Source organism: Staurois parvus, unplaced genomic scaffold (genome assembly GCF_062004578.1).
Source record: "Staurois parvus isolate SC_StPar_1 unplaced genomic scaffold, SC_StPar_1.0 ptg000415l, whole genome shotgun sequence".
NCBI classification, from domain to species: domain Eukaryota; kingdom Metazoa; phylum Chordata; class Amphibia; order Anura; family Ranidae; genus Staurois; species Staurois parvus.
The window spans coordinates 3,005,309-3,020,854 of record NW_028318211.1 but is presented as its reverse complement, the minus strand read 5'-3'; the positions used below and the strand labels follow the sequence as shown (position 1 = coordinate 3,020,854).

At 40.0% G+C, this 15,546-nt stretch overlaps 1 protein-coding gene across 1 annotated transcript in view; it reads right to left on the bottom strand.

Moving 5' to 3' along the window:
• Positions 1–15,546, bottom strand: part of RAB2B (RAB2B, member RAS oncogene family) — a 43,636-nt gene that overhangs the window by 14,497 nt on the left and 13,593 nt on the right. The window contains exons 2-3 of the mRNA XM_089687041.1: positions 7,226–7,297; positions 947–1,014 (exon numbers count right to left, since the gene is read on the bottom strand). Coding sequence (XP_089543167.1) covers positions 947–1,014; positions 7,226–7,297 — 140 coding nt within the window. The remainder of the gene's footprint in view (positions 1–946; positions 1,015–7,225; positions 7,298–15,546) is intronic.

Below are 15,546 nucleotides of genomic sequence, written 5' to 3'. Positions count from 1 at the left end.
TTTTTTTTTAAGGTACACTTAGGCTTTAAAGCGATTGAAAACACTCACCTAGTAAAACAACCCATTCATTTTTAGGACAGAAATGAAAGGGAAAACATTTATATATAGATATAAAAAACCCCATTATGAATACCTTTTCCCCCTTTTTTTAAATAAGTGACTATATACCCTCATTTCTTAGCTGCTTAAGGGAATACTAAAATCTTTGTTATAAAAATAACAAAAAAAACAAAAACAAAAAACACAACGTGTAATATTTACCTGCTTTGTATAATGGTTTTGCACATAGCAGCCCCAGTCCTCCTCCAGCAGAGCTCCAGAGAAAGCCGCTTGCTATGGGGGCACTGGTGTGGGCTTGTCCCCGAGCTCCACTCTCTGCGTCCACAAGACACAGCTCCCCCCACTCCCTCCTCACAGGCTGTGATTCATAGCATTGGCTCCCGCTGCTGTGTCTCAGCGAATGGGGAGGGGGAGACCCAGAAAAGCTGAGTCTCCTGTGCATTTTTCTCCTCTGATTATCCCTTACCGACCCGTCCATTGTATGCATGAAGGTAAAAATAAAAAGGAAAACCTTAGGCCTTTACAACCACTTTAAGAACTGGGGGAGGAGAAACAGCAAGACACTGATCTTCTCATTGAAATGCTGTGTGGGGAGGGGGGGTTAAGACAAGTCTGATCATTGGAAGAAAGCACACGGAGTTCTAGCACAACTAGAGAACTGACCACGCTGTGCTCTCATGCCTAGTATGGTCAGTTTTTAATAGGAAAGCAGAGGGACTGGCAGCAACATCAGGGAATTTACACAAAGGATCCAATACAAAGAACAGGATACTTTTTCATACAAATACATGGTACAGCAGGCACATATCAGGAATATCAAAATGTTGGGTTTACATATTCTTTAAGTCAGCAGGAATTTAATTGTAATTTAAAAAAGAAATCTTACCGTGTCCCATATTTGCAGCTTTATAGGTTTCCCATCGATATTTATCATTCTTGCACCAAACTCAACTCCTGGAAAAAAAAAAAAAGGTATATGAATTGAAAATATTGTGGCTTGATTTTTATGATATAGGTTTTATTTTTCCCCTTTAGGTTTTACTGATGTAATGACGCATGACTGCTAAAAACTAGTTTGTGTGAAAGTCTAGCCTCTTTCTTTTTATCTGAAAAATCCTTTTGTCGCTCCAGAGATCTGTGGTCAGTTTTTCTGAGGTGATAAAAATTAGAATGTGGCAGGGTCCGTAAGGAATGATCAGACGGGAAAAATGCAGAAAAGAAAAACTAAAGATACAGACACAGCCCCAGACTGTATATACTGTGCAAAGGAATAAAATGTAATCAGAAGCTTGTGGATACCTAACAATCACACCTATATGAGGTTGTTGGAGAGCGTAATCCAAAATCATGTGCAATAATACAAAGTTGGCCTGCCTTTGCAGCTACAACAGTCTCCACTTTTTGGGAGATATTGGGAGTATGTGTGCTGGAATTTGTGCCCATTCAGTAAAAAAACAAAGAAACAAACAAAAAACACACATTTGTGAGGTCAAGGGTACTGATATTGTAAAAAAAAAAAAAAAAAAAAAAAAAAGAAGATCTGCATCCTCGTAACTGTTCCAATCTATCCAGACTGTGTTCAGTAGGGTTGGGGGTCAAAGCTCTGTGCAGGCCCCTCCAGTTGTTCCACAACAAGCTAATCTACCCAGGTCTTCAATAACAAGGATTTATGCACAACAGTTGGAACAGAAACGGTTGCCACAAAGCTAGAAATGCTCAATTCATAAAGCTTTAGCCCTGGTTCACACTGATGCGGTGCGGAAATCACAGCGTTTTCAGTGCAAATTCCGCACCGCATCACAATCACACTCCGTATATATATATTATATATATATATATATATATATATATATATATATATATATACACACACACACACATACATATATATATATATATATATATATATATATTTATATTATGCATATATATATATATATATATATATACATACATACATACATACACACACACACACGTACAGTTGTGTTTAAAATAATAGCAGTGTGTTGAAAAAAGTGAATAAAGCTCAAAATCCTTCTAATAGCTTTTATTTCCATACACACAAATGAATTGGGAACACTACACATTCTATTCCAAATCAAAACATGGAGAAAAATATATCAAATTTGTGTTGTTCCTCTAAAAAAATTGAAAAAAAAAAAGAATATTCGACTGTTCAAAAAAAATAGCAGTGTTTATATTCTTCTTTACAAACTCAAACATTCACTATATAAACTGAAAAATGTTTGAAGATTTAGCTTTCCTTTGAATCACTTAATTAATATTTAGTTGTATAAGCACTGTTTCTGAGAACTGCTGTACATCTGTGTTGCATGGAGTCAACCAACTTCTGGCACCTGTGAACAGGTATTCCAGCCCAGGATGATTGGACTACATTCCACAGTTCTCTATTTCTTGGTTTTGCCTCAGAAACTGCATTTTTGATGTCACCCCACAAGTTTTCTATTGGATTAAGATCCGGGATTGGGCTGGCCACTCCATAACATCAATCTTGTTGGTCTGGAACCAAGATGTTGCACGTTTACTGGTGTGTTTGGGGTCGTTGTCTTGTTGGAACACCCATTTCAAGGGCATTTCCTCTTCAGCATAAGGAAGCATGAACTCTTCAAGTATTCTGATGTATTCAAACTGATCCATGATCCCTGGTATGCGATAAATAGGCCCAACACCGTAGTATGAGAAACATCCCCATATCATGATGCTTGCACAACCATGCTTCACTGTCTTCACAGTGTACTGTGGCTTGAATTCAGTGTTTGGGGGTCATCTGACAAACTGTCTCCGGCCACTAGACCCAAAAAGAACAATCTTACTTTCATCAGTCCACAAAATGTTGCGCCATTTCTCTTTAGGCCAGTCAATGTGCTCTTTGGCAAATTGTAACCTCTTCAGCACACGTCTTTTTTTCAACAGTGGGACTTTGCGGGGGCTTCTTGCAGATAGCTTGGCTTCACATAGGCGTCTTCTAATTGTAACAGTACACAGGTAACTTTACACCTTCTTTGATCTTCCTGGAGCTGATTGTTGGCTGAGTCCTTGCCATTTTGGCTATTCTTCTATCCATTCGAATGGTAGTTTTTCACTTTCTTCCACGTCTTTCAGGTTTTGGTTGCCATTTTAAAGCATTTGCGATCATTTTAGCTGAGCAGCCTATCATTTTCTGCACTTCTTTATATGTTTTCCCCTCTCCAATCAACTTTTTAATCAAGGTACGCTGTTCTTCTGAACAATGTCTGGAACGACCCATTTTCCTCAGAATTTCAGAGAGAAATGCACTGTAACCAGCATGTACAACATTTGCTGCCTTCCTTCCTTAAATAAGGGCAATGATTGCCACTGGTTTTTCAAAGAATGAATGACCTCACTAATAGAACTCCACACTATTATTTTGTTTTATTATTTTTATTATTATAATCTGTTGCTGTATTAATGACACTGGCATCTAGGGCGATCAAAGGGTTAACCGTCTGCCTAACCAGTGTTTTTGTGTACAAGGTGTGGTGATTTTACTAGGCAATGTGCTGGATTTTATTTCTCTGCCCTCCTCCCAACAGGAAGTACAAAATCACCTATTATAGGGTGGTTAATATTTGTGGTTAAAAGAGCTGTAAAGAGGCAACTGGTTAAGAACTGTATAACTGTATATATGGCCGTTGTGTCTATGTTAGAAGATCTGTATATATTGCTGATGTCATATATATGGCTGCTATAAGGAGAATAGAGAACTGATCAGTTCAGTTTTAAGTTACATTGTTACTAGCTTCTAGATTTTGTAGCACTTTTTGGATCTACTTATAAACAAATGAGCACAGCAAGCCCCTGTATTACAAATTTCTCACATGCAAAAAACAGAAACAAAATAAAGGGCAGCTTAGACTGCAATGCGATATCCTTGGGTCACTGCACATGCAGCAAGCCAGCAAAAAATATCAAACTCATTTATAATTAATAGTGTGGACTGCATAGTCTAAATACAACTCAAAGTCACATTTGAATATTACCTTTTGCAATCCGTATTAAATAAATATGAGACACGAACTGTGCAGTAAACATTAATTTCTGAAGTGTAGACCAACAGTCCACAGATCCTGCCCTCAGAACTCACACCTTGGACACATTCTGTAGATTTAACTTGGGTTCACATATATGCGGTGCAGTGATTTGTACAGGAACTGCTCCGCATTCCTGTGCAAATCACATGCGATTTGTATGCGGTGCGATCAGGGGCAGACTTACCATTTGGAAACTCGAGCACCGCCCGAGGGCCTGGGGTCAGCAGGGGGCCCCATGAGATGCCCCTGGTACCTTTTTCATAGGGTTTTTTGAGTTTGGGCAAGGACACAGGGGCCCCACGATCCCCTATTGCCTGGGGGGGCCGCATGAGTTTTCAGTCCGCCCCTGGGTGCGATTGGAGCCATACATTTTGTACGGTTCTATTCACATGGCACCCGCACCAAAAACATGCAGGACCCTTTTTTTGGGTCCGCACTAGAATCGGATCGCATGGGTATTCACACCTATGCATTCCGCTTCTGCACATCGCACCATGTTTTGCGGACCGCTTTCGGGGTGTTAATGGGGATTCTGATGCGGTGCAGAATTCACACTGAAAACGCTGCGAATTCCACACCGCATCAGTGTGAACCAGGGCTTAAACACAAGAGCACAAGGAAATCTGCCCAGCTAGTTTTATAGATCTATTTACCCATTACTGTTTAACTTGGCTTGATTTCAAATCAATGGTTTGGGCACCCAGTATAAAATAATACAAAAACCTAATTATTTAAATAATATCTACTATTTATTCATTAGTATGTATTTCATTCATCCTGTTATTTTATTTAATATAATAGTGAAATATAAGAACAAAATCCTTTGATTTAAAGAAGAGCTTCTCATAAAAAGTGCAGCAGCATCTAATTATAAGTACATCTGCACTTACAGTTCTAGCTTCTTTCCTCCTATCTTCTGTCCTACAAATACCTGTTAATCCTACCAGCGAAGTCCACCTAGTGCTGCTTTCTGTGATGATGTGGCAACGATGCTGCACTGTTTCCTAAGGCTGGCCATACACTTTACAATTTTCTGTCAAATTTCATTTAGATTTACCTTCAACTATGTAGTGCAAGGGCTTGCCTAATTAGATACAACTGAAAGTGTTTAGATTTGACCTCATATTATATGGTTTTTGGTAAATCTAAAGCAAAATTCTCAAGAAAATTGTATAATGTATGACCAGCCTTATTCAAAGCGGCACGGTCCTCCTCAGGTGGTCTGCACCTGCTTACTATCAGCAAAGTCACTGAGGATTCTCAAGCCTGTAGCCTGTCAATCACAATCTGGCCACACAACGTCCTGCTGTTTTCTGGATTGTCAGCACTACATCTGATGTTGAAACGCTCCCACTGTGACCTGCAGTGTCTAGGAGGGGGAGAATGTGAGACACAAAGGAGGATTTGGCTCAGCCAGCAAAGGCTAAGGGAATAAAGGGAGTTTTTTGTTTACATTATGAGGTTTGTCCATCACATAGTAACTGGATTTGGGACTTGTTTTGTTGGTCATATGGAATAGTTAATGTACTTTAACTACTTTAGCTCTCACCTGTACATCCAAAATGGACCAGAACAATTTTTGGATCTCTGCTATAAACTTGTTTATTCAGCAATAACTTTGTCATTATTTAACATAACCAAGTGATTGTGTGTGTGTATATATATATATATATTACACGCATGCACGCTCACATATTTTTTTTTTTTTTTTTTAAAGGAGAAACAAGGCTTTCTATTCATGATATTTATAGTATTGTTATCCTAGAATGTTTTTAATGCAATCCTTGGATAAAAAAGTAAATGAAATTAAAAGAAAGGACCTCTATCTTTTTTGACCACTGTGGTTAAACAAAAGCTTAAAGTGATACTAAAAGTAAATTTTTTTTTTGGCAATAAACATATCTATACTTACCTGCTGTGTGCAGTGGTTTTGAACAGAGCAGCCTGGATCCTCCTCTTCTTGGGCTCCTCCCAGACTCTCCTGGCTCCTCCTTTTCTGTTGGGTGCCCGCACCGCAAGCAGCTTGCTAAGGGGGCACCTGTTGCTGCTGGCCCTGCCCCCCTCTCGCCTTATGGGCTGACTGGCTGTGATTGACAGCAGTGAGAGCCAATGGCTTCCCACTTGCTGTCTCCGCCAATGAGAAGGCAGAAACCCCAGGACAGCCAAGGCTGTTGTGCACATCGCTGGACCTCAATGGGGCTCAGGTAAGTATTGAGGGGGCTGTAGTACTGTAATTTTGTGGGGGTTTTTTTATGTGACACACAAACTGAATGAACAAAACAAATAAAAACAAAAATAAGAGTTGAAGGGAAAAGGAGAAGTTTTTTTTAGAACTGATTAGAGTAAAGTACACATACACTCACTGTGCAAAGCAAATCAGGCCATATCAAGAAAAACTTCAAGTAGGATTGCTGCACATAAAATTTATTGTTACAGGAAAAAATTATATGACAGTTTCAGCCTATTATGATCATGCCCTTGCTCAGATAAGAATACATCCAAGTACTAAATCATATGTTTCTAACATTTGGAATCATTTAAACAATTAATTAACAATTAGGTAAAATAACAATTTCATAAAATCTCAGTCTATTCAAAAGGCAAGGAAGTGGTTAACAAAACAGGTACACTATCTGACATCACTCCAAGAATATCCCAGTATACACCTATTATAAAAAGATACAATATTATCACAAGCTTCTTATATTGTTACTTTTTATAATTGGTGTATACTAGGATACTCTTGGAGTGATGTCAGATAATGTACCTGTTTCGTTAACCACGTCCTTGCCTTTGAATAGACTGAGATTTAATTATGTTATTTTGCTTAATTATTAATTGATTCCATATGTTTAGAAACATATTTAAATGCTTGTATATGGTTTAGTATTTATACAGTTCTACCTGGAGCATTTCAAACAACAGGTTCTAAATATGATTACATAGGGTAACATTCAAACAAGTAAATATGCATAGCTGCAGTACAATAAAACATTTTGAAGAGTATTACATTACATTACATATATAGAAGAGAAGACAAAAGCAAAAATTTAAATAGCACATTACAAAAATCTCTTGAAAGCATTTACCTATGGTGAGATCGTGAACAGGCTGAAATCGCTTATCTGTAAACTGAAGAAGAAGACATGACTTCCCAACCCCTACAAAATAAAAGATAGAGACATCACTGATGAACAGAATATACCAAACTCATAAAAAAAATACTGCTGTATATTACAAAACAGTTTATTGGTTAGGAATTATGAAGGCAACATATACAGTTGCAAGAAAAAGTATGTGAACCCCTTGGGATTACGTGGAGTTTTGCAAGAATTGGGCATAAAATGTGCTCTGAACGTCATCTAAGTAACAACAATAGAAGAACACAGTCTGCTGAACATAATACTACACAAACATTAGATGTTGCCATGGTTTAATTGCACATAACATGTAAACATTCACAGTGCAGGGAGGAAAAAGTATGTGAGGCCCTAGCTCAGCAATGGGCAAACTACCCCGTATACGGCCCGGCGGACCTTTTAATCTGGCCCGCCCGCGGAGCGTGATACATTGGCTGTCAGGATGTGTGTAGGCGGGGCAGCGTGACGAATGTGAGGGGAGCTAGGCTCCTCTCACAGTCCGCCCTGAAGACCGGAACGGCGCGGGAACACGGCGAGAGGAACGCGCGGAGCAAAGGTAAGTGAATTGACACAGGGGGGACTTGGCTTACTACTTGGGGGGAATAGTACTGTGGGGGATGAAATACTCTATGAGGGATGAATATGGGGGATGAATTAATATGGGGAATGAATTACTATAGGGGGGATGAATTACTATATGGGGGATGAATTACTATATGGGGGATGAATTACTATATGGGGGATGAATTACTATATGGGGGATGAATTACTATAGGCGATGAATTACTATATGGGGGATGAATAACTATGGGGGATGAATTACTATATGGGGGATGAATTACTATGGGGGATGAATTACTATGCTTACTATGGGGGAATATTACTATACTTACTATGGATGACACATACACATCATTCATCTACTCTTGGTCCGGCCCCCGGGTCCAATATATGAAACCATTGCGGCCCTCAAGTCAAAAAGTTTGCCCACCCCTGCCCTAGCTTAATGACTTCTCCCAAAGCTAATTGGAGCCAGGAGTGAGCCAACCTTGACTCCAATCAGTGTGATGATATTGGATGTGTTGCTGACAGCTGTCCTGCCCTTAAAAAACACACACCTGTTTTGGGTTTACTGGTTTCAAGAAGCACTGTCTGATGTGAACCATGCCTCGCAGAAAAGAGCTCCCAGAAGACCTACGATCAAGAATTGTTGACTTGCATGAAGCATAAAAACATATACATCTGACATATATTGCTGAGTAATTTTATTCCCTGCATTAAGTTGCACCCTTAGCGTGCTTCTTCTCCATGTGTTTGATTATTTTTGAATTTTATTCGGACATTCATCCATCCTGACTGATTAATATTTATTGGTCCTAGTATTAATAATATTTTTCCTTCTGCCCCGTTTGACTTCCCATTATAGAAGACGGGTGGAGGAATGATCATGACGGCCTTGTATGGGCTAGTTTTAGGGTCTTTTTACCTCTTTTTATCCCCTTTTTGCTTTGTACATATTTATCATGTATATTTGGGATGTATATAATTATTACATTCACTCTGGTATGATCAGGTAGTATAATATTAAGTATGTTATTTACTGCCTAGATCTAATGCCTTATTTTTATTTCCATTGTTTTTATTCAAGCCTTTGCATGATTTTATCTTGTGATTTGTCATTCTTCATCTTGCCGTGGTCCGTTATTGCAATCATATGCCAGTCACTGAGGGGGATCTTTGTACCCCATACATTATGCGCACAGGTATTGCTACTTTAGTTGCACTGTCACTGTATTGAGGGAAATAGCGTTTGACATAAAGTCCCTGGGGTCTGTGGCATAGTCAGCAAACGGCACTGGGATTCTGTGTCATGAGACTTCTGTGTCTCCTCCTCGTTTTATGTATGATCGCGGATCCACGGCAAAATGGCGCTGCCGTGCTGGCGCATGCGCAGTACACGCTTTCTCCGGGAAAATGGCCGCGGCTAACTGCGCATGTGCCAATTTTCCTATTTTTAGCACTGACGTCGGTCACGCTCCTGTGCAGCCTCCCCTCTGATGATGTGCCTATAGCACGAAAGGCCTAAGGAGGAGCTGTGTAGAGCGTGACGTCATTCCACCGCCGGAGCCACGAGGAGGCCCGGCGGCCATCACTACTAAGGGTCAGTACTGCTGCATATTTGTGTTATTACATTATTATATATATGCATACTGCCCTGTTACTGCCCTGTTACTTATATCAATAAAGCACTGATTTTTGGACATACTACACTATCTCTGGCATCTGTTTTCTGGGGCTCCTATTGGAGTTATCATTCCCACAGAGAAAACACTTTTGCCATCCTGAGAGGAGATTCTTTTACAACACCTGGCTGACCTTAAGGGGACCCCTGGACCTATTCAAAGAGTCTGTGATGACCCACCATGAGGGAGATGCCTGGCTGCCTAACCTCTGATGCTCCCATTGCCTGTGATGCATAATCACACATGCGCATAACCTATGCGTTTCCGGTGAGTGCGCATTTCTACTATTTGACAGAGTGGAGGCCGTGGGAATTCGCATCTATGCAGTGATTTACTGCGGATACCTATTTATTGACTTTTTTACTTGGTTAAGCACTCACTGTGGTTACCTATTTATTGACTTTTTCACCTGGTTAAGCGCTGCACTTCATTGTTTTAAGGTCATATTGATATATTTTTGAGGCATTGTGGTTGCCTATAGTGTTCTAGCTGCTGACATTTTTAGAGAGCGCTCACTATCTTTTATACTAGATAAGAATCCCAGAGTGTCAGCTAAAGACCTACAGAAATCTCTGGCACATGCTAACATTTTTGTTGACACATCTACAATAAGGAAAACATTAAACAAGAATGGAGTACATGGGAGGACACCACGGAGGAAGCCATTGCTGTCCAAAAAGAATATTGCAGCACGTTTGAAGTTTGCAAAAGAGCACCTGGATGTTCCACAGCACTACTGCCAAAATATACTGTGGACAGATGAAACTAAGATTGAGTTGTTTGGGAAGAACACACAACACTATGTGTGGAGAAAAAAAAGGCACAGCGCACCAACATCAAAACCTCATCCCCACTGTAAAAAATGGCGGAGGGAGCATCATGGTTTGGGGCTGCTTTGCTGCCTCAGGGCCTGGACGGATTGTTGTCATTGATGGGAAAATGAATTCCAGAGTTTATCAAGACATTTTGCAGGAAAACGTACGACCATCTGTCCGCCAACTGAAGCTCCGCAGAGGATGGGTAATGCAACAGGAAAATGACCCAAAGCATACAAGTAATTCAACAAAACAATGGCTGCAACAGCACAGAATACGCCTTCTGGAGTGGCCCAGTCAGAGTCCTGACCTCAACCCGATTGAAATGCTGTGGCATGACCTTAAGAGAGCGATTCACACCAGACATCCCAAGAATATTGCTACACTGAAACTGTTTTGTGAAGAGGAGTGGTCCAAAATTACTCCAGATCGTTGTGCAGGTCTGATCTGCAACTACAGGAAACGTTTGGTTGAGGTTATTGCTGCCAAAGGAGGTCAACCAGTTATTAAGTCCAAAGGTTCACATACTTTTTCCTCCCTGCACTGTGAATGTTTACATGTTATGTGCAATTAAACCATGGCAACATCTAATGTTTGTGTAGTATTATGTTCAGCAGACTGTGTTCTTCTATTGTTGTGACTTAGATGACGTTCAGAGCACATTTTATGCCCAATTCATGCAAAACTCCACGTAATCCCAAGGGGTTCACATACTTTTTCTTGCAACTGTACAAAGCAAGTTTCATGTGTGCCATCAGAACCATGCATGTTTTAGGACCGGTATAAAATGGTGTTAAACTAGTTTTTTTTTTAACTTCTACCTACAGGTAAGCTTAGAATAAAGCTTACCTGTAGGTAAAATGAATAGCTCCTAAACAAACACCATTAGGAGATATTTTCTCTTCTTTAAAGCCGGCGCATGCACTCTGAAGGAAAGGTATACCCGTGCCGTTCCTTCAGAGTACTCTGCCGTGGCCATTCAGAGGGCCAGAGCTTGCGAACCCAGAAGAAAGACCAGGTGAAGATGGAAGCCTCTGCAGTGGAGACAACATGCTGCTGCAGGGCTTCATTTTAAAGGTAAGTTTTACATAAGGTACGAGTATGCGATGCACACTAGCACATTATGACATTACCTTGCAGGGGACTTTTTTTTTTTTCTCCCTGCAGTTTACTGCTGCTTTAAAGGCGTCATGAGGTACATAAATGGCCTACACCTATAGCAAGGGCATTATTCAACTGTTATCAAAGCTGCACAGTTTGTTTTTATCTACATATGCCCCTTATTTGTATAGGCAGTTTTTTGATAAAGCTGAACTAACCTTTTATAGGATAAGTTCACGTTTCATAACATGTTACAGCCATATTCAGGGCGCAACATGTTATGAATGGACCAGCTCCCCACTCCCGCTGCCCCTAGCTGTTAACCACTTGCCCTCCAGAGAATTTACCCCCCTTCCTGACCAGGCCATTTTTTGCGATACGGCGCTGTTACTTTAACTGACACTTGCGTGGTCATGCAACGTTGTGCATAAATGAAATATACATCCTTTTTTCCCCCCACAAATAGAGCTTTCTTTCGGTGGTATTTGATCACCTGTGCGCTTTTTATTTTTTGTGCTATAAACAAAAAAACCTGACAATTTTGAAAAAAATAAATAAATAAATATCGAATTTATATATATACATATATATATATATATAGGTTTGACCTTTTGCTATTAAACATGTCCAATAAAAAAATTTAAGAAATCAAAAATTTTATCATAAATTTAGGCCAAAATGCATTCTGCTATATGATAAAAAAAATCCCAATATGTGTGAATTAAATAGTTTACATGAAAGTTATAGCATCTACAAATGGCGGTATATATACTAGGATTTTAATTATAATTTCTTTTTACTAGTAATGGCAACGATCAGTGACTTATTATAGAGGGACTGCGGTGGGCATTCTGACACTGGGGGGGATGGGGAATTGCCTAACTCCCATTGACATCCCCAGTAACACTAACACAGTGATCAGTGCTAATAAAAAAATCACTGACACTGTACTAATGACACTGGGCAGGAAGAGGTTAACATCTTGGACAATCAAAGGGTTAACTGTGTGCTGTGTGTTTTTTACATAGTGTGCAGTTTGTTTTTTTTCCTGTGTAGACAAACTGCTTTGTATTGCTCTGCTGTGCAGAGCAATACAAAGCAGCCCGTTCATGTTGACAGAGGAGAGCTCCGTGTTATCCCCCCCCCCCCCAACCAGAAATACAAAATCACATATATACATGTGATTTTGCGCATCCCTGCCGCCCTGTAGCAGTACATCTGCTTTGGGGCAGTAGGGAAGCAGTGTTGACGTGATAATCACATGGCAAATCACATTGTGTGAAGCTTGTTGCCCCTGAAATCATTTTTACATCCGGATCTGTTCACGGCAGAGACTGGTTTATGCAATTCTGCCAGTAATATGGATACCTAGGAGACAGAATCTAAATCTATAGTTTCCAAAGCTCAAACAGCCTATCTGCCTCTTACAGCTCTCTTACAATGCAATTAGATGAATCTATAATACGGGTAAAAATCCCCATTTGACCATCAGCTAACATCAGCTAACAAAACTTGTTCATCAATTTTCCAACCTAACAGATCACATCCTAAAATGATAGACTGTTGCAATCTATCTATGGTCCATACACTGTCAAACTGTTAAACAACTGCATTGGATCATTCCAAAAAATCATGCCTGGGTATAGTTGGTGATAAGTGATCCTATACAGTACAGTTGTGTCCAAAATTATTCAACCCCCACTGAAATTGAGTGTTTTGGCCAGTTTGACATTGCTTTTGATCATTCAGTCATCTTGCTTACATTTACATTAAAGAGGCACTTGTAGGTCAGACAAATATAACATAACAGTTATAATGAAATAACCACAAATGTCTTTTCTGTGCTCACAGCATTATCAGTTTTATTCAACCCCCAAGTGACATTCAATCTTAGTACTTAGTACAGCATCCTTTTACAGTTATAACAGCTTTTAAACGTGAAGCATAGCTTGACACAAGTGTCTTGCAGCGATCTACGGGTATCTTCGCCCATTCTTCATGGGCAAAGGCCTCCAGTTCAGTCACATTCTTAGGCTTGCGCACTGCAACTGCTTTCTTTAAGTCCCACCAGAGGTTCTCAATCGGATTTAAGTCTGGTGACTGCGATGGCCACTCCAAAATGTTCCAGCCTTTCCTCTGCAACCATGCTCTAGTGGACTTGGAGGTATGCTTGGGATCATTGTCCTGTTGAAAGGTCCAACGTCTCCCAAGCCTCAGGTGTGTGACGGACTGCATCACGTTTCCATCCAATATCTCCTGGTACTGAAGAGAATTCATGGTACCTTGCACACGCTGAAGCTTCCCTGTACCTGCAGAAGCAAAACAGCCCCAAAGCATGATTGACCCTCCACCATGCTTCACAGTAGGCAAGGTGTTCTTTTCATCATAGGCCTTGTTCTTCCTCCTCCAAACATAGCGTTGATCCATGGGCCCAAACAGTTCTAATTTTGTTTCATCAGTCCACAGAACACTATCCCACAACTTTTGTGGTTTGTCCACATGGCTTTTGGCATACTGCAGTCGACTCTTCTTATTCTTTGGAGACAGCAAGGGGGTACGCCTGGGAGTTCTGGCACGGAGGCCTTCATTACGCAGTGTGCGTCTTATTGTCTGGGCTGAAACTTCTGTACCCACATCTGACAAATCTTTTCTCAGTTCCTCAGCAGTCACACGGGGACTTCTCTCCACTCTACGCTTCAGGTAGCGCACAGCAGTCGAAGTCAGCATCTTCTTTCTGCCACGACCAGGTAGCGTTTCAACAGTGCCCTTTGCCTTGAATTTGCGAATGATGCTTCCTAAGGTGTCTCTTGGTATGTTTAACATCTTTGCAATCTTCTTATAGCCATTGCCCTTCCTGTGAAGAGAAATCACCTCTTCTCTTGTCTTCCTGGACCATTCTCTTGCCTTCACCATGTTTGTAACCACACCAGTAAATGTCTAGAAGGAGCTGAGTATCACAGTCATTTTAAAGCTGCCTAATTGGTGCTTATTATGCTTGATTGCTGCTCGGTGACATCCACAGGTGTTTTCAATACCTGATGGAAAGCACCTGTATGAACCTCTGTTCTTCAGAGTGGTAGTCTTTAAGGGGTTGAATAATTGTGGCAATGAAGAAACCACATAAGAACCATTTACTACTGTATTACATAAACAATTGATGTCATTTTAGTTGCATTTGGGTAGTTACAACGTCCTTGTAGGATTTGATTCTGAATACAATTCCAAATGTACACTATAGTCCCTAAACCCCTTTACAGCATTGGGGGTTGAATAATTTTGGACACAACTGTACATTTACATGCACACATGCTATTTTCCAATAAGTATGCAGCGGTCAATGCTTCAGGTATCTACACTCTGAAGAAAATGGTATTTATTATAGAAGGTTATTATACACAATAGCTCTCATTATATTTATTAATTTATTACAGGTACTTGTATAGCGCTGTCAATTTGTGCAGCGCTTTACATATATATTGTACATTCACATTAGTCCCTAACCCTCAAGGGGTGTACAATCTAAGGTCCCTAACTCACATTCATACATACACATACTAGGACCAATTTAGACAGGAGCCAATTAACCTACCAGCATGTTATAGAGTAATATATATATATATATATATATATATATATTTGTGGGGAATATATATATATAGGAAATGATGAAAAACACAAAAGTCTGCCATGATGACCTTTCAGATTTTTGGTTTCATTTTGCAGGGAATAATGGATGAAATATGAGCAGTACCAACAGCCAGCCAACATACCTGTTCCTTTCACATTTTTTTTTATAAGTAGCCCTATTGTATTCCACATAAGAACCTTTCCAAACCATCTTAAAAATGCTCTTACAAAATAACTGGATCAATTTTACTGAACATTGAAAGGTAGACTCCAACCAAATGTGAAAATGAAGCCCTGAGAAGCATGTAAGGAAGGCTACCAGTGCACCAGTCCACCTTTAGGCCTCATGTACACATGAACTCTTCTAAACAGTAAGCTCTCCTAGCAGCAAAAAAACGCTAACCGCAGCAAAAATGATTGTAAAAGTGGTACCACGTTTCGAGCTTGGACGTTTATTCATTTGATCGGACTGAGTATTTTCCAT